This window comes from Alternaria dauci, chromosome 5, assembly GCF_042100115.1.
Source record: "Alternaria dauci strain A2016 chromosome 5, whole genome shotgun sequence".
NCBI lineage: Eukaryota > Fungi > Ascomycota > Dothideomycetes > Pleosporales > Pleosporaceae > Alternaria > Alternaria dauci.
Window position 1 is genome coordinate 1334286 of NC_091276.1, and position 18356 is coordinate 1352641.

General features: G+C 53.3%; 8 protein-coding genes across 8 annotated transcripts; 2 read left to right on the plus strand and 6 right to left on the minus strand.

Annotated features, from left to right (window-relative positions):
• Positions 1-291: 291 nt before the first annotated feature.
• ACET3X_005935 (uncharacterized protein) lies at positions 292-2361 on the plus strand (the record flags this gene model as incomplete). Its single annotated transcript, XM_069452092.1, has 3 exons — positions 292-355; positions 424-2298; positions 2348-2361. 3 exons carry the CDS (start codon positions 292-294, stop codon positions 2359-2361), a joined length of 1953 nt encoding a protein of 650 aa, XP_069306295.1.
• A 1688-nt stretch (positions 2362-4049) lies between these two features.
• ACET3X_005936 (uncharacterized protein) lies at positions 4050-5489 on the minus strand (the record flags this gene model as incomplete). The annotated part of the gene is made up of 1 exon (XM_069452093.1): positions 4050-5489. One exon carries the CDS (start codon positions 5487-5489, stop codon positions 4050-4052), a length of 1440 nt encoding a protein of 479 aa, XP_069306296.1.
• A 346-nt stretch (positions 5490-5835) lies between these two features.
• On the minus strand, positions 5836-7238 carry ACET3X_005937 (uncharacterized protein). The gene is made up of 4 exons (XM_069452095.1): positions 7017-7238; positions 6819-6905; positions 6319-6743; positions 5836-6262 (listed from the first exon to the last, which is right to left on the minus strand). The coding sequence occupies exons 1-4, from the start codon at positions 7121-7123 to the stop codon at positions 6141-6143; spliced, it is 741 nt and encodes a 246-aa protein (XP_069306297.1). The 5' UTR covers positions 7124-7238; the 3' UTR covers positions 5836-6140.
• A 1259-nt stretch (positions 7239-8497) lies between these two features.
• On the minus strand, positions 8498-9253 carry ACET3X_005938 (uncharacterized protein; the record flags this gene model as incomplete). The annotated part of the gene is made up of 2 exons (XM_069452096.1): positions 8498-8733; positions 8800-9253. 2 exons carry the CDS (start codon positions 9251-9253, stop codon positions 8498-8500), a joined length of 690 nt encoding a protein of 229 aa, XP_069306298.1.
• Positions 9254-9806: 553 nt separating this feature from the next.
• Positions 9807-10717, minus strand: ACET3X_005939 (uncharacterized protein; the record flags this gene model as incomplete). Its single annotated transcript, XM_069452097.1, has 2 exons — positions 9807-9860; positions 9920-10717. The coding sequence occupies 2 exons, from the start codon at positions 10715-10717 to the stop codon at positions 9807-9809; spliced, it is 852 nt and encodes a 283-aa protein (XP_069306299.1).
• A 956-nt stretch (positions 10718-11673) lies between these two features.
• Positions 11674-13013, plus strand: ACET3X_005940 (uncharacterized protein; the record flags this gene model as incomplete). Its single annotated transcript, XM_069452098.1, has 4 exons — positions 11674-11749; positions 11887-11933; positions 12047-12424; positions 12480-13013. 4 exons carry the CDS (start codon positions 11674-11676, stop codon positions 13011-13013), a joined length of 1035 nt encoding a protein of 344 aa, XP_069306300.1.
• A 111-nt stretch (positions 13014-13124) lies between these two features.
• Positions 13125-14036, minus strand: ACET3X_005941 (uncharacterized protein; the record flags this gene model as incomplete). Its single annotated transcript, XM_069452099.1, has 3 exons — positions 13125-13680; positions 13743-13867; positions 13938-14036. The coding sequence occupies 3 exons, from the start codon at positions 14034-14036 to the stop codon at positions 13125-13127; spliced, it is 780 nt and encodes a 259-aa protein (XP_069306301.1).
• A 1634-nt stretch (positions 14037-15670) lies between these two features.
• On the minus strand, positions 15671-18151 carry ACET3X_005942 (uncharacterized protein; the record flags this gene model as incomplete). Its single annotated transcript, XM_069452100.1, has 3 exons — positions 15671-17376; positions 17422-18042; positions 18097-18151. 3 exons carry the CDS (start codon positions 18149-18151, stop codon positions 15671-15673), a joined length of 2382 nt encoding a protein of 793 aa, XP_069306302.1.
• Between the last annotated feature and the right edge of the window lie 205 nt (positions 18152-18356).

The following is an 18356-nucleotide window of genomic DNA, read 5'->3' on the forward strand; positions in this document are numbered from 1 at the left end:
AATCTACACGATAGTACTAGCACAACGCGATGGAATTACTTAGGCGTTGTCCATTCCCGGTGCTACTTCCACCAACTGCTGACACGTTTTGCTGACAGCTCAATCATCGCTCTACCTACCACGCCAGGAAGTGACGATATCAGATACTAACTGAGCATCACATCTTGGACCCGTAAGTTCGAAGTGTCCTACCTGAAAGCTAGCTTCAGCTTCTGCTGCCATCCATCATGTCATGATTCCAGGCTAATGGCCGGCTCGCCAGGTCGCTACCTACGGGTCTCACTCAACAACATGCCGCCGAAACAAAGGTTCAAAGGCACCAAAGCCATCTCTAACACCCCTCTCAAAGCACCGCGTAAGTCCGCAAGCCTACTACGGCTGCTTTGCTATGCTCCCTAAAGGGTCATGCTAACCTTGGCATAGCCGCTAGCGCATTGTCTAATAAGCGAAGTAGTCTTCAGGGTTCGAGGACATCTCGCCTTGCTCCTTCAGTACCGTTCCAAATGACAACGCGTCGCGGTGCAAAAGGCACGTCTAACCACACGAGCTCGGCCGGGCCATCTAGCGCAAGCTCTGGCAGTCGTCGCAGTTCTCTGAACGAGATTGCGCAAAACGAGGATGCAACTCCCGACCATGAGGATGCGCGACCAGCCAAGCGCAGCCGAACATCGTCCGATTCTGGTTCGCAGCAGAGGTCTAATGGCTCTTACGACAATCACACACCCATGAATGGCACGCAAACTCCAGAGCTACAGAAGCCCTCGTCTGATGCGAATTCAACGGCACCAAAAGCAGCCGGCAAGAAGAGACGCGCATCGGACGACTCAACACAGTCCAGCAAAACACGTCCAACCGGAGTTCTAGCCCGAAACCAAAGCGATGTCTCCGAACAACAACCGCGCAAAAAGCGCAAAACAAAAGAAACAACAGCAGACACAACCGCCGACCAACCTCCTGAGTTAACAGATGCTAGCACCGCGCCCAATTCACCTGAGCAGGTTCCAGATGTTGACGGCCATCAAAGCCTTCAGAACGTTCTGCCGACCAATGGCGATGCCCCTGCAAAGTCCGGCAGGCGTTTGCCCGGTCGTCGGCGCCAACCGCATCCGGACATCAATGTGGAGACTGATTTGCGTCGGCAACTCAATCTCAAGATGAGCTACCGCAGTCTTGCAAAGGTTCAGAAGGTCTTACTAGAAGAGTTGGCGAATCGCACGACGAAAAACCTTGAGGAAGACCCTCGATACCACCAAAAATGCCCCGAGTACGATGCTGTCATGGCACAGCTGGATCAACGCCGCGACGCCCGTCTGGACCAAGTCCATGCTATGCGCACGTATCGACTCGAAGAACTGGAACGAGTGCGCATTGCTGAAGAGCATATCCAGCGCGAGCAGTATATCAACAGATTCCGAGAGCTACAAGATGACTTTATGCTTCAAATATTCTACCGCGCCAAGCAACTTGAACGGGAGATGAAGGGCCAGGAGGCCGACGCCACAGACGATGAAGACAACATTCTTCCGCCTACTTTCAGTGACGAACCTCATCATGCCGACGATTATCGTATCGGCTCGAAATTTGCCTCACGTAGCAGAGCTTACGTTGAGGCAGACAAGGAGCTCGAGAACGATTCTGTGCGGCGCAGGTTCACTGCAGCACGTCTCGTTTATGTCGAGAACGATGAAGAGGCCGATGATTCTATCGAAGACGTTTCTGGTGGCTTTGCAAAGTTTGATGGACCAGACCGTACAGAAGCGATTGCACATTACAATATCACCAGTCTCGCTGATGCTGCCGTCGAAGTTGAAAGGACGCCAACACCGCAACCGGAGCCACAGAAGGCCGAAATTATTCCAAACGAGCATGCCGCTCTGCTCATGATGCTTGCCGACGTATCAGCACATCAGCCGCGCACTACGGCCGTGCCAAAGCCCCAATACCACTACCCAGATCCGCGCCAGCAGCCGCCTCCGCCTCCACGTGCGACAACACCTATCATCAAACAGGAGCCGACACGAGAAAAATCGCCCGAGTTCGCCCAGCCAGCAATACCATTGGGGTTGCCGTCTCAAGCTGCGCATAGTAGTCCTCCTAGAAGCGTCCAAGCTGCAGTAGATCTGACCCAAAGTGGCCCTCTTTCTGAAACCAATGCCACGGCGTCGGTGAAGGAGACTGAAGCTCCGGCGAAATCAACGCCAAGACTGTCAACGCACAGGATCATGGACATCCTCAACGACGACCAAGAAGTCCCTGTCTCTAGGAACAGGGAGTCGCTGCCTCCAGCTCGAGAGCCGAGTACACCATCGATGCAAGAAGCTTCTGCTCATCGCCAGACACCGTCCAGGAGCGACGCGCTGAGAGTAGACGCTGTGATGAACAAGGAAGAGCCGCCCATAGATCAGGCATTGATGGACGCATTGAGCGGTCCGCCTCAAAGTAACCCACCATCTTCCCCACCATCGAATACCCAGTCTTGGCAACAGCAACCACCATCACAACAACAACAACAATCAAATATTCCACCGCAAACACGGGAGTCCGAAGAGTCGTTGCGTCGTCGGGATCCTTTACAAAAGATCAGGGAACTTCTGGACAGGAAGGCACGCGAGCTTGGCCGAGAACCTCTCGATCGCACTAACTACAGACAGAGTGCTGCGTGGCACAGAGCAGCCAATCCAGCCTTCAGTGTACAAGAACGAGCTGAAGTCGCGGCATATGATCCAACAAGGCCATCAACTGGGCTGTACGACGCGTTGCCAGGCATATTTGCAGCCCGTCGACAATCCAACGAACAAGCCTCTCAGCAATGGGAACATGACAGACGGATGAGTGGTCATCAGGTGCCTCAACAGTCTGCGGCATCGCCGTACCAATCTCATGCTCCCCAGCCTCATTATGGGGAGCATAATAAGCCAGGTCGGACTCCGCCAACACATCAGAGCCCATATGCTCCACCCTCAGGAGCATTGCCACTTCCGCCAAAGCCACCGGGGCCATTGCCATCTGCACCGCCCATCAATTATCGCTTCGCACATTACGATCCCGCACCACCTCGCCAGCCATACCCACCGCATTCACCAAGCTACCCACCAACGTCGCATGCGCCTCAAGGGCCATCATTGCCGCCATACTCACAGCCATATGGCGGTGCTCCGTCATACCAAGGCGGGTACATACCTCCACCGGGATCCTTTCAAGCACCGCCACCTCCGTCATCGAGCACGGGCTCATACCAACCTCTCAAGATCCACCAGTACGGTGGTCAACCTATACTTCCCGCAAACATGGCGCCTCCCCCACACAGCGGGCCACCGCCTCTACCCTACATCGGGCAGTCAGGACCACCACAACAGGGACCTCCCCCTCCTCAGCAACAAGCCTACTCCCCAACGCATCCCCATCCTTTACCGATGCACTACGAATCGCGTGAAGGGCAGTCCCAAAACAATGGAGAACGTTCATCTGATTTACAATCAAGACCCAGGCGGCAATACAGGGGCTACCACGCACCTGGAACACAATTCAGGAGCTACCAAGGGCCTGGTGAGCAACGGAGGAGGGGTAATTGAACACGTCTTTGGTTACAATGGAGATGGTAATTGTACATTATGACTGATTCTGCCGTCGTTATCAAGTGATTTTCTTTTTGTACTGGGCGGTTGCATAAAGCGGGTTCTTTTGGGTAACTGCATTGTTGTTTTCTTGCATAGTTCTATAGTATTACTTCATTCTGGATACCCTGGGCGGCCGCGCAGGTTTCGCGTGGGGGGTGGATTTTGCTAGGTAGAAGTTTTATTGATATCCATGTTCTGATGATACTTGGAAGTCTTACTGGTGTGGAGATTGCCATGGCGAGGTGGGATACGTGTTGTTTGCTCGCTAATAATGGGGAAAGTATATTCAAAGATTGCTTGAAAAAATTACCATGTACAGGACTTGGGTATCACTATCGCTACTGCTGCTCCGCCCTACTTTGACCAAAACATAACACTTGCACGAGCACTTCGCACAAAGCTCTTTGCTGGTATCCCATCCACTTACACCTTCTACGCTCTCCTCTTGACTTTAGGCGTAGGCGCCCACTCTCGTCTTACCCCAGACCCCTCCTTTCCCTCCCCACCGAACCCAGCACTGCCTCCACCCCTCGGTGTCGCTCCACCCATTCTCTCAAATAGTCTCTGAGCGGCTGGCGTCAAATCACCTTTCGCTTTCCGCCCTGGTGTCATGCCACCGCCGCCTATAGCAGGTCCCCTCCTTGGCGTCGGCGTGCTCAAGAACTTTGGTGTCTCACTTGTAAAGATGCCCAAGCCCGAGCCTGTCGGCTTCTCCTGCTTGTCCGCATTGGACCTTTTAGCACCAATCTGCTCAACCATTCTATGATGCATCTTCTCGCGCGACGACGATTCGTTGATTGTGAATGGTGTGGCTTTGTCACTACTGCCTAGGCCGTAGCGTTCCAGGAGGTCGGTGGGTGCGTCGTCGTCTTCGTCAGAGAGAGAAGGGGGTTGCGCGTCGACGAAGGCGTAGCCGTTCACTCTGGGTGTTTCGCTGCCAGTATAACCGCCTTCGCTGGGATTAAGACGCGGACGTCCTGCAATAGCGTCACGGACGGCCGAAAGTGTGGGGCTTGGTGGACGAGGAGGGTCTGCTTCGGGTGCAGGGAGGCGGGTATTGTTGTAGAGAACTTTCTTTGGGGGTGCGAGGGAGGTGTTTTCGGCTTGTTGCGCGCGAGTCGGTGCCCATTGTTCTACGCTATCTGGGCTGAACATGAAGCTGTTCCGGGCAGTATGTCTGTGTCCTGTGGGCGCTGCCGGCCGATCATCGAGGTTCTGGCTTGCTCGTGTGCTGAGTACCAAGTCCTTGCCTCCAGACGCACCGGCTCTGGCTTCGATGACTTTCTGTTGTGCTACGCGCTGCTTGCTCGCGTACATGTTGCCTTCCCGCAGCCACATGTTCTTCTCAAATTTTGTCTTATTCTGCTTGTCGATGATCTGGCTGAAACTCTCTTGGTCTTCGCTCGTGTACTTTGCCTGGAATGCGCTCAAGCTCATGTTTAGGTCGACGTCGTCTAGCTTGCCCAGGCCGTCCTCGTCGTTTTCAATTTCCGTTCCGGCGAGTGTAACAGGTGTGTCTGCGCCCCATACACTGGGAGTCTTATCACCAGCTGCACCTGTCTTGTCGAACCTCGTTCTCGCTGCCATCTTTCTCTGCCCGCTCGACACTGGGGTCATGACCTGTGTAAGCTTCTTGCCGGCTTCTCTGATCCATGACCGGTCTTTGCTTTCCACGGCGGTTAGATATTCGCGTTGTGCATCGGCTTCTGCTAACCCTGGGAAGAAGTCGCGGCGAATGATGTGCGATACGGCGGAAACATAGGTGTCTTCGTCCAGAACTACCGAAGGGCGTTTTATGCGTTTCGGGGCGGGCGGTGGCGGCATGAGCGCATTGGATGCGCTGCGCTTCGTGAGCGCTGTCGAGTCTGACATGACGCGGTCGGGGTGGGGTGAGGCTCAAGACGCGAGTGGAGGTTTCTGTTCAAAGATGCGGTGAACCTGAGGAACGTCGTGAGCGCTAATGTTGCTGAAGGGCGGGAAGAGAGCTTCGGTATGTGTGCTGCACCCACGTGGGCTGGTGAGAGAGCGTTGGCGCAAAGTGACTTTCGTGAACGATGATGCCTTAGCGTCGGCAGAAAGTTCCCACCGCCTCCAGCCCTATGAACCATGCCAATTGTGGGTGAAAGGTACCTGCATCAGTGACACAAGAGACTAGTGCAGTCGTACAGTTCTCAAATATTAGCAGACGTGTAGAACGAATTCACATCGAGGGACAAAATATGGCGCTACTCTTAACATTCTTTTCCACATCGTATCTGTTTTGATCATTGTGCACAAGTCGCACATACTATCCTCTCACAAGGGAACCCAGCCGCTCATATACCTCGAATACCAACATAACGACATTGGCGAGCCTACAGCGTGCCGCGGCAACAAGATGATCTAATGTCCCGCTTTCCCTGCACGTCGAAGGCTTCTTTTGAGCACTTTGTAGTTCGAGACGATATCATAATCCTTTCAGCGTTCCACCGCGAATCATGGCAAGCGGAGTAAGAATAAGGAGTCTTATTCAAGAACAGAAATCTAGTAGAAAGATTCAACCATGGCGTCCTTGTTGGTGGTGTTGATGTTGGCGGGGCCGTTGCCCTCACCGAGCCTGAAGACAGACTCGACAACGGAGAGCTCGGTCGCAGTAGTATCGAGACCTGAGTGTTGAGTTAGTGCTTGGCGCTTTTTGTTTTCTCGATTGATATGCACATACCAGTGACAGCCATCCAGTCGTTGACAACCATACCAGCACCCACGACCGCACTACCGCGGTTCACACTACCAGCGACAAGCGGCACCTGAAGCAGACTTGACAGTTCGTCCTGGTCCTGAATGCTTGTCTTTGGGTGGACAATACCACCTTGGTTGCTGAGAGCCATGTAGCTACCAGTGAGCACGTTGTCCGCAATAGTCTGCCTGAATACCTCGACGCCCAGTACATCAGCTATTATCTCCTCCGTTTCGCGTTCGATATCCGGGTGTACGAGAGCGACGTGGTCATTGCAACATATCACGTTGCCAAGGGCTGATAGTCGCTCTTCTATTCTCTGAATCTTGACTTCGTCGGGTATGGAATTTCGGAGATGCTGGAGTTCTTGGTCGGTGGTTGTGGTGGGGACGAGGAGACCTTTCTTGTTACTGGACAAGTGTTAGGGAGTCTTCTTGTAGCACTCGTTGACCATGGCGAGATGCCACAAAAGAAGGTATACATACCCAGCAGTCAATCTGCCGACGATTCTGGTTCCAGCAATGGTGGCGTGGCAGATGGGAATGACATCTTGGAGTTCTGCTTCGAAGACACTGTTGCGCCACTGTCAGTGGATGTTTTTCTCAGTGTGCGCTCGCTGCGGTCGCATAACATGTTGCCGCAGTACTGTGTCGAGTCGCGAACGAGTCTCCAATTATGCGCACCTGTAAAAGTTCTCGCTTGCGCCGACTGCGACAATCGCGTACGCATTTGTGAGTGTTGAGAAGACACCGACTTCGTTGGAGTTTTCAAACTGAGCGCGAACAGCCATGATTGTTGAGTCGACGTTTGGGTTTGTGTGTGTGAGGCTGTCTGTGGCGGTTGGAAGGAACAAGGCAAGGGTGCTTAGTGCGTGATGGGTGAGCTGGTTGTGAATCTGCAGAAACTGTGAAGGCGGGACTATTTTGTAAAGAGCGACATCATATAAGCCCCACTACCCAATCGGACCTAGCGCAGTTCGACTCATCCTGAGTGAACCCTGCATATGAGCCAAGTCCCGCTGGGAACTTCGCCACTGCGTCGACATGCTCGTGCTGCTATGACGATGCATCTCAAGAGTCATCATTTGGCGGGGGAGGAGGAGGAGATGAGATGGTCGTCTTGTCGACGTGATGCGACTCATACCGCGTCACCGTGCGTGCTTTGGACGTGTCGCTGGGATCGCACGTCCGTTATCGTGAAGCAAGCCACAGTCCTTGACATCTGCAATACATGGCTGTGCACTTTGTCAATTTCGCAACTTGTAGCCTCATGGCAACGCGACACTGCGCTTAGCAACGACTGCAAAACTCGGCGATAATCTCTCGGAGCATTGATCAAAAGCGACACAAGTCCATCAGACTGTTCGAGGCTTGATCAGAGCATCCGCAAGGAGCAGGCGCACGGTGCGACGCTCCACTTGACCTATATGTCACGACATTCCCGTCCTCTGCGGACTGACCGTACTGGAGCTCACTACTTACGCACTCTCAACCCTGCGATGATCAATTCAGGGCCCAATACAATGGAGAAGGTAATCGTTATATTGACGTCTCATCGTACAGTTGGCGTAGCACGCATGACAATAATTACAGGATCATATAGTTCGTCAAGCTCCAACCACGACGATATTATCCAGGAGCAGCGCACGGTCGACGCTACGCTTCAGATCCCCAGCCACCTCGACGACATCCTTGTCTCGCATCAAACCCCCAAGACGGTGTGACAGGTGGACAAATGACAAGTTACAAATATGGAACACGAAGATGGTGATATTGTGAAGTGGCTGATATCGCCAAATATTGCAAAGCAAATGGGTAATACGCTGTCGGCCACACCCGAACAAGCAGCAAAAAGAGAACGCCCGCTAAACTGCAGCATGCCGTACACGATAGGCGTGGAGAATCGAAATGCGAGAAATATACAACAGCGGCGATACGCAGACAAGACAACAAGCTCAAACGACATCTGAGTAGATGTCGAAGAGAGTGTACCTGCCGTGTGACGGAGCCAGAAAAACATTAACACTTGCGTCATGACATGATTATGTTCGTAAAATGGTTCGTAATGCAAGTGCACAGCGTGCAAATGTCGGACGGGGATGGAAAAAGTTCGGCGACGAGATCGTGGTGGAATCGGTTCGCCCGAGTGTAAAAGTGGGTGTCACTTATGACATTCGCGATGCGAGGATGGCCAACGCAACGATGACGCCGATCAGAAGCGTTCCTACTCCAGACATGACACGATTGAGGTTGCGCCACCAAGTTGCTTTCTGGAAAGACTTGTCGTCGGCGGGACCCATGGCTTGGGCGAACTGCTGCTCCAAGTCGGCCTGGCTGACAGTGGGGGTGCCGACTGTATTCGGATCGAGAGGCAAGGGGAGGAAAGAAGCAATTATCCAAGCTGTAGTACTAATCAGCAAATCTCTTCATGCATTCATCTGGCATTGTAGCCAGACTTGGTACTTACCGGGTGGGAAGATGAATCCTATGCAGAAAAGTAGGATTTGTCTGTTCTGACGCCCGAAGAGTGTGGTGTGAACATCGGCATCCAGAGATGGTGCGTTCCACGCGCTGTATCGTGTTTGACCTCTCTGATCAGTTCGGAGATGTGGTGTTGAGTACCCGCTGAGAGGGTACATGTGCGGTCCAACCGCATATGCTGCCCCATCGATGGAGTGGACGTCGTCAGCTAGAGAAACGGTATCAGCGTGTGAAGCCCGGTTCCGGGGGCGATTCCGCGGTCGGTAGATGCTGAGCGGGAAGTTGCTCTCCGAAGGAGTACGTGATCGCCCGCTGTGGGAGGTTCCTAGCCGTATGCTACCAGAAGACTCGGATTCTGGAGCGCCCACTGATATGCGCTCTCCTTTTTGGTAGTAGACCCTTGCCCATGCTGGGATGTTGTTTGCTAGGAACGTGGACATGTGGGACTGCGAGGATCCAGGCCGCGAGTCACTCATCGATGCTGCATCGACGCTGTTCGATCTGTGCAGATATCCAGAATTCTTCATCCGTAGCGGAATCGACGTAGGCAGCGGTGAGATGGTATCCATGTGCTCGCTGTTGTCCTCGGAAGAACTTCTTGACGTTGGGGAGAACAGCGGGCGAGGTACTGGGATCGAGGAGAATTCGGTATGGCCTTCCGATGAGACATTGTCCGACGACGATTGTGCGCTCCCGATGGTCTGTCCTCTCCGGCGTGGAATCGCAGTTCGACCGTTGCCCGCATAGCTCTCTTGAGAGTGTGATCTTGCGCCGATCGATCGTGAGTTCCGTGCAAGAGATCGCGAATCGCGTTCGGACACGGAAGCAATGGTCGAAAGCTGGGAGCTCCATTGGTGAACCAGCGAGGGGTCATGCATTCGGGATGCAATATTAGGCGTGTTCTGGGAATCAGCTCGCGAGCTGTTGGCCGACGGCGCGCGTACGACGGGATAATTAATTCGGATACCGCTCGCGAAGGAGGCTGTGCTTGCTTCATGAAGAGACGGCGATGGTTGTGATGAAGCGAGTGTATGTGTTGGCTCGATGCTGGTGTAGGAAATATCAGAAAACGTGAAAGACTCTGTACTTTGCTGAGGACTCAATACAGGTTGTCGATAGTCAGTGTCACTAGTGAGAGCAGGCCCCCTAGCTTGGGATTCGGCAGACGGGATTTGCGGTAGCGGTCGACCGACACTGACACTTGACGAGTTTCCGACATTACTGTTTGGGTGTGGTGAGGCGGGAGGAGCGGGTGAGGCAAACGATGCAGCAGAGGCCTTGGGCGTCAATGCACGGTCGGAGTCGCCGCCGGAAGAAGATGGAGGAACAGCGCGGATGGTTGGCCTTTGGGATTGTGCAGACACGACTTCCTCAAGTACCTCCAACCCTTTTGCATCCTCTTCTAATTCGGGTGGGGGTGAGGATGGGGCAGTGCTCCCCTGGGAAAATCTTAAAGTCGATGGCGTAAAGGAGGATGCTATGAGGGTATCTTCCTCAGACATGCTAGTGGAGGCCGAGTGTCTGAAACCCTTCTTGCGTGACAGGATAGGCTGTGGTGTGCGCGCTCGGCTCGCCTCGAACTTTGCAATGGTATTGGCAACCTGGCTGCCATTTGAAACGCGAGATCCCGGCCGCTCAAAGCCATAACCCGGCGCATGACGGGGTGGGGGCAGGATTTGCGAGGGTTCGCTGGGTACGGGATACTTCTGATAGATGTCATGGCCGGGATCTTGGACTATGCGGATGGTTGAAGCCGAGTGTTGATTGGTTTGCGAGTTTGAGCGCTCGTGGAGTGGCTTGCGGACAGGAGACGAGTTTGTCGGCGGCGATTGTGGCGGCGAAAATCTGGGACCTTGGTCGAGTTTGTTTTGCGAGTCGGCGCGACGGTGTTGTGATGAGGACATGGTGTGGTGGTGTGGTGGGCCGAGGATGCCGAGACGTGGGCTGGTAAAGGCGTGCTGCGGAGAAGTCGAAACCGATCATTAATGATGGGGAACGGGTAAAAAGGCAGGTTTGAAGATAAAAGAGGACGTAAAGACAGTGTGTGTAAAGGCAGTAGTCAATGAGTGACAAAAGTGCTAAAACATATCAAAAAGAATGGCGGCCCGGAGGCATTAACAGTAACAAGAACAGACGGAGAGAGGGCGAGGAGTGGTGGTGAGTTGGAGGAAGACGGGCGTTTGGCAGCAGCTCGGCCTAAAGAGGGTTCGTGGCTCTATGCAGAAGCAGGTTCGCGCTGCAGGTGCGATCCAATTGACAGCTCAGCCCCGGCAAGCGATCGAGCACGACCCGCGAATTATGATGACTTGTACACAAAGGTCCCCAATGCGCACAATATGCCCTCTGTCTAGCGTAGACGGACGGCGACTGCAGGATATGAGCTTCTGGATGTGCGGTCCACGCGACGATGGGATGCGCCCCGGGGATCCCTCGTCCAAACGGCGTTCCTAGCAGGTCGCGAGAGGCGCGTCGCGGTTCAACGTTAAAATGAAATTATATTTTGGGACGGGCCAGTGACGACGAGCTGCGAGCCGGACTAGCCGTTGCAGTGGCAGAGAGGCTGGCCAGTGGGCCTTGCGGTGTGCGTCCTGCAGGGGTAACGCGGGAGGGCGTGCTAAGTCGGCAGGGGACGAGACGAACGGACGATCGGGCGCACGTGACCAGCAGCGTGGGAGGGAGAATTTGGGGTGCGGCGGGTTATCGATAGCCAAGGGGGAGTGGGACGCTGTCCTGTGCGAAACAACACGCTCGCGACAACGCGACGGGGGCCTCGGTCAGGTATAACAGCTCGCTCATGGTTCTTTTCCTGGTCCAAGTATAGCGTGTTTGACGTGTCGCTACTTTTTTGCAACAGCTTGCCATGCCTCCACCCCTCAACGGCTGGCGAGACAGGTTCAGTGCGCTCGAGGACTTGTACGAGAGACATGTCAAGGGCGGTAAGTGACGATCCATTGGCCTGCGAGGGCTCCCTTTGACGGCGAGCCCTCTTAACCGCCTGCGCGACCCCCGTCGGACCAACTCTGCTGCGCTTCTTGCCGTCGAAACATTGCCATGAAGTCTAACGTGTCGTCAGTCCCCAAACCGCCCGTCCTCTCTGCGAGTGCTGCGGCGCTTCTGTCGGTACGTTTGTTTCAGAGCTCCCACCCCTCCCCACCACCATTTGCTGCCGCTCTCACCCAATCGCACCGCATGCGCCAAACATGCTGAAGTACGCCTAACACGCACGACTGCAGGCTGCCTATGTCTTCATCTACGTAATCCCCTTCTACCTGTCGCCCGCCACGCGACCCTCTCCGACTCTCACGCGCGATGCACCGTCGTCGATACGCGCCCGTGTACGCGCAGTCACCTTCTCCACTGCCCTGTGCTCTGTCCTCACCCTAATTGTACTCTACCAACACGATGCATCGGCCATGGAGATCCTCAGCCTGCTCGGCATATGGCCTGTTTCACCCGTAGACACCATCCGGACCATGCTTTTAGTCACCATCCTCTTCGCAGGCCCCATTTTCGAGCATGGCATTGTCGACGGCGAATGGCGAGACTGGCTCAAACTAAACGGTATCAACGAGTCCTTGAGCAGCTGGATCGGGTACCGGAACTATGTAGTCGTACGTTGTCTACTTGCACGGCTCACCTCTCACTCCGCTAACACTTGCACACCAGGGCCCTGTCAGTGAAGAGCTTGTCTGGCGCTCCTTCATCATCCCCCTCCACGTCCTAGCCCACTTCTCCGGCAAGCAGATCGTCTTCCTCACACCATTGTACTTCGGCATCGCGCACCTGCACCACCTCTACGAGTTCCGCATAACCCATTCTGAAGTCCCCCTCTTCGTCGCCGTGCTTCGTTCACTCTTCCAGTTCACATACACGTCGCTCTTCGGCTTCTTCGCCGCATTCGTCTTCATCAGAACCGGCAATGTGTACACGTGCATGCTAGCGCATGCCTTTTGCAACTGGATGGGGCTTCCGCGCTTCTACGGTCGGGTGGGAGTTGAAGCTGGTATCCCCATCGGACCGCCAGACGTCGATAAGAAAGATGACGAGCAAAGGAGCGTTCCAGCCTATCAAGGGAAGGGTCTTGGATGGACGGTAGCCTACTACCTCGTCCTCGTAGCTGGCGCTCTAGGCTTCTATCACCAGCTATTTTCGCTGACCGAGAGCAGCCATGCCCTACCTGTTGAGTTGAATAAGAGGTAAAGAACATCTGCGTGCTTCGTTTTCTCAGAGCACAGGAAGAGAGACACGCAGAGTTGTACCGTATGGTCGTGCACAACGAGCTGCACAATAATCAAAATATCATAAAGGTGCTTATCGTAATCTCGCAATAGCCCACCAGTTATCCTTCTCGTAGCCCGATTCCAACACAACCCCGCCAGCCTGCTCAATGTCACCCTCAAGCTCCCCTTTCCGATACAGGTGATAGTATCTCAAGAATGTCTTATCACCATCTGGCTTCGGCGTCTCTTCCTCGTCTGCCTGACTCTCGTCCTTCTTCTTCTTCTTCCTCTGTCCCTTTTCCTTTTCCTTCTTCTGCTTCAACACCCACGGCACCATAACATCCTGCTCGTGACCCTCGTCCCATCCTCTTCGACTATCTTTTTGCTCGAGTGCCCAAACATAGATCAGTGCTCTGCCACCTTCCGCATTGCCATCAGCATTCCCATGGGACGGTGACGATGGCCGCAGTAGGTCCAAAACACATTTCACGGCTTCCACCCTCCGCGCCGGCGTAGACAAATGATGCACTACCGCTATCGAAATAATAAAATCAAATACCCCGTTTGGATGAGGCAGAGAGAGATTGTCTGCTACGACCACATCGTGCGGTTCGTGTTGTTTGGCAATCTTGACAAGGTTTGTTGATCTACGTCTTTGTTAAACCGAGGACAATCATTCGTACTGCTCGAAACAGTCATTCAAACTTACCGATCACTACCCACGATCCACACCTTCTTATTGACGGCCAAGTATTTTCCGTTCCCACATCCCACATCGGCACCTATAGCGCCGTCGTGTTGTTCTTTTAGGAACCGTTCGACAATGGGCCAGGGCTGGTATTATTGTTAGTCATACATGCTCTCCTTCCGATTTATGCCACTAGACGCAAGGGTGGACGCACACCTTGTAGCGAGTCGACGAAAAGTGCGATGCAATTTCTTCGTAGACGGAGTGGACATGTTCGGCTTCGTAAGATACACCTTGGGTTTCGGAAGCCGCCATAGTGTTGGTGCAACACAAAATGTCGCGCAGTTGGTTGTGCAGGAAGTTCTAAAATGTGTCGATTGATAGGTGATGGGGCCAATGGGTGATGGAGGGGGTGCCAAGACGCTACTGAGGAAGGCAGTCTTTGGCGCAGTCTTTCTCGCTCAACACTGCCATCTGCTCATGTTTTGCTTCAATTTCGTCAGCTTGCTTGCTAGAACTATCTTCCAAGGCGGATGGAACGTTCAGACGATGCCGCCGTAAACAAACGTAAGCACAGACTATGATCTTTGTTCGCAGACCACACCGGCTCCTTCGCTATTCCGTCTACGTCCTCTCACGTATACACAAGCTTAGCTGGCAAGGAAACAGGTATCGTCAAGAATACCAAAGACATTTCCGTATTGCGCAGAAATGCCCAAAACCGGGGCAGAGTGTGCAGAAACGATCATTTTCATGAAGCTTTCAATCTACTCACAGAAAATGTTGAAAGCTCCGCGACATACCAAGACACCTCTTGAATCCCTGGGCTTCATATTTCAACAATTTTGTAAGGACCTGACTTGGAGAGCTAAGAAATACCCTTGTTGCTCGTCGAAGCCATGGCACTTCCGTATCCGGATATCGGTGTTTAACCGGCGGCACGTCACTGGTCAATTGCCATGCAAGTTTGTATGGAAATTCATCAATCCATATTACACTGCATACCGAACTGCGGGTTGCCCATAGAAGAGGCCTACTGCCGCGTGGCACTCGCAATGCCTACAAAATTGATCCTCTGCAAAAGTTTCCAAATTCTTGGCCACTTGCATCTTCCACAGTGCTACTTTCAGATCGTTTTGGAGCTTATCAGAAGCCCTAACTGCTCAAGATGCATATATCAACACTCCTTGCGACCATCTTGTTCGCTACTGCCGTCATAGCAACGCCTCACCCTTGGGCCGCACCACAAGCCAGCATTGCTCCAGCTCCAAGTGGTACGCGAAAGCATAATCACACGCATAGGAACAGACACAAAGAGCCAACACCTACCTTTAAGAAGCGTTGTGAATGCGCAATGCCAGTCGTGCCGATGAACCTGCTTAGCGCGAACGAGAGATGCTTGATGAAGCAAGCTGCTGCGATGGGTTGCTATATAAGCTCCAAGGGTGGATGTCCCTCGCCGGCGCCTGCTGTAAGTATGGATGTGAAGGAGGAGTAGAGAGTACTGACGCGTTGTAGTGCGGACTCGGACCACTGCCAGGCATCCCTATGCAATGAAGCCAGAGTTGCGATGGGCTGAATTGGAAAGTTGGGTATGGGCCTCGAAGACACAGCACGCATGGTGTTGGAAAACGCATTGTAATGACAGGTATCTAGGAGACCATGGCATGAGGAGTTGTCATTTTTAATCTCCTACACAATCCAGTTGTTGCATATACGTTCTCAGTATCTTTATGCAGTTCGTTTCATCATTCATTTCGTGTTTTCAAGTAGCTTTTGGCTCTCGACAAAATGGCAGTGGACAAGTAACCTAAGTGGCGATAACATCCATAAGGTAACATCACAGCCAGAGTGCCTCACCGAGCCCAACATGTCCTCCGAGGATTACTCAATCGCAACCCGCGCCCCTATCACATCCATTGGGAGAGGTGACTGACCCCACAAACCATCTACCCAATCTTCCTCCTCTTTCCTTGGGTGTCATCCACACCACCACCAAGCGCCCTCTTGTTAACACCCGCATCCCGGACTACCCTCAGCCTATCCTGCTTCAACGCCCCAGCATGCCTGCCTGTGGCTTCTCTATCCGGACATCCCTTCTCACCGGGTTCAATCAGAGGCTCAATCTCTGCTGTCTTGAGCAGCCCAGGTACTTCGCTAAGCAGAGTTTTGTACCGACCCTTCTCTTTACACCAGAGTATGAGTGCTGTCAGTGGACCGGCGTCCGGGCCAGTAGGCAACGACTGCAAGCCGTGGGCAAGGGCAAGAAGTGGGTAATCGATCTTTTCCCATACATCATAGACCCATCCTTCAGCTGTATAGCTCGTGGTCGTGTCGATGACCGTAGATTTGTGAGCTGGTGTAGGTGTAGGCGTAGGTGTGTCCTTGCCAACTTCGTCAATGTCCATCTCTTCAACCTCCTCGAGCTTGCCGCAGTCCTTCTTCCTTGCAGCCATAGCAGCACATGAAATCCTATTTGCTTTCACAATCTCATCGCCTTGAAGCCCTCGCGTCATGATAATGAAGTCCCGTATCATACTCCCAGTCACGCCAGCCTTTGCCATGCGCTCCGCTGCGTGACCCCAGTAGTAATGCTGCGGGAAGTAAGACAGCAACTCCACGATTGTGAATTCCGTGTCCTCAAGGAGAGTGATGTCTACGGTGCAAGGTGTCGCAACACTTTTCAACGGGCAGAACTGGTTCTTGTCCTTCATAGAGTCTTGGTTCTGAAGCAGTGGACTAAGTTGAATGTTTGGTGTGGTGGGAGTCGACTGCATAGAAAGCATCATGAGCTCGGGAATAGGCGATTTGAGCTTACGAGTCGAACGAAATGCCCCGCTTCCGTGCCATTTCTTCTCTGGTGTGGGAACGAAATCAGCAGCATGGTTAGTCTCTTTGTTTGATAGCCAACGCCAGGCATCGCTGAGATCGAAAACTTTGTTCGGACAATCCCGGCCTTCGCGCCATGGGTAAGTGATTATGGGTATGAAGGTGCTCGAGTCAGTGGCGCTCTTGATCTCATCACTACCGTAACTCTTGTTCATGAGATGGCGAGGAGCATGGAAATCCATCTGTCCCTCCCACGGCAGTGTCCAATCGACGCCATCAAAGTTGTACACTTCCGCGTCACTTCCATCGCTCAGCTTGAGCATCTCGGGCAACAAACCAAACTCAGGATGCAGCTCGCCACCTGGTACGTACTTCTGTAATCCTTGCTGATGAAGCTCCTCGCAGGTAAGCGGCATTGGTCCAACAGGAGTCAGCTTGAACGCTTGACGGTACGGATCGAAAGCGATTGGAAAAAGCCCGGACCAAGAAACATGCTTCCAGCCCATTGGAAGTACGAGTTTGGGGACAAGCGTGAAGTCGGGGAGGCCACCGATAATAGGAACGAACGCTTGATGAAAGAGAAGACGCGGGTCCAACGCCGGGTATGGATATGAGGGATGTGTGCTCCCTCCCGGAGGATACTGGAGCTGCCATGAAAGTGAATGAACGGTCGGCAGCCCCTCGAAAGGAACCACATCGCTCTTGATAGGTACAGCATTGAGATTAGCCTGCCCATCATGGTCGGGCGTCACTGGCGAAGGTGGTAGTTCCCGAGTAGTCTTTGAGGCTGCGACCGGTACCTGGACGGTGTCTTGATTAAGGACAGCTGGTTAGCTGAAGCGCTGATAATACTAGCATGCCGAGGACTTACAGGTTGGTTTCATCTGCGTACGCAGTCTATTACTCCGACGAGCTTTTGTTGAATGAAGCGACGCTTCAAGCTCGCGAGCAAGTATCGCATCATTCCGAGTCGCATCCTCAATCGTTTGCGGGGTCTCAGTCTTGACATCTTCGGCTTCCGTCTTAGTCGCATCGGTGCAATGCTGCATCAATATGGGGAGTTGATCGATAGCGTCCTTGGTTTGCTCTCGAGTATCTTGCCCAATTAGCTCTTCTTTCGCAGGGCCGGCAGATGGTGTATGGTGCGTATCACTGCAGAAGGTCGGGGTGCCTGGAGAGGGTAAACCATGCCAGAGTACTGGGACGCGCTTCTTCCTGGGTGTCTGTGGCTCTCGTACCAGTGCTGACTCATGAAAAGGTTTGCTGTCGGGGGTAGTGGTGTCGCCATCTAGGATCTGGTCGACACAACCACCTCCAGTGGGACACACGTTCTGAAGATGTAACAACGCCGCGGTTTGTTGCTGGTGTTGTTCATCGCTCTCGACTGCAGGTAGCTCAGACATGCGAGCCTTGATGTACTGCTGGTAGCTCGCGTGCTTGTCTGAGCGACTTGCGTATGCTTGCTGTGCAGTTTGCGGTGAATTAACATTGCCTGCCCATGTGTAAATAGCCATTCGCGAGTCATGTTTGTGGCCAGTCCACTCACTTGAGCTTATGTATGGCTCTCTCGTTGGAGATGGCGTGCGGTAAGTGTTTCCCATGGTGTTGGCTGTCGCCGTAGGTAAAGTCGAGGAGCGCGAATCAAGAAAAAGACGCTGCATGCCAAGCGACTTGAGGATGAGACCCCTCGATGAGCGATACAGTGAGGAACAGGGGTGATGATGAGAACGATGGTGCTATCATGTCTGAAGAAGAAGAGGAGGATGAAAAGAGATAGTGGCTTCACCTTCACTTCTGGGGCACGGT

Coding starts and splice junctions, on each gene's coding strand:
- ACET3X_005937 (XM_069452095.1), bottom strand. CDS start 7,123: ATGGCTGTTCGCGCTCAGTTTGAAAACTCCAACGAAGTCGGTGTCTTC. Junction 6,744..6,818: donor GTCGGCAGATTGACTGCTGG/GTATGTATACCT, acceptor ACACTTGTCCAG/TAACAAGAAAGGTCTCCTCG. Junction 6,263..6,318: donor CGACTGGATGGCTGTCACTG/GTATGTGCATAT, acceptor CTCAACACTCAG/GTCTCGATACTACTGCGACC.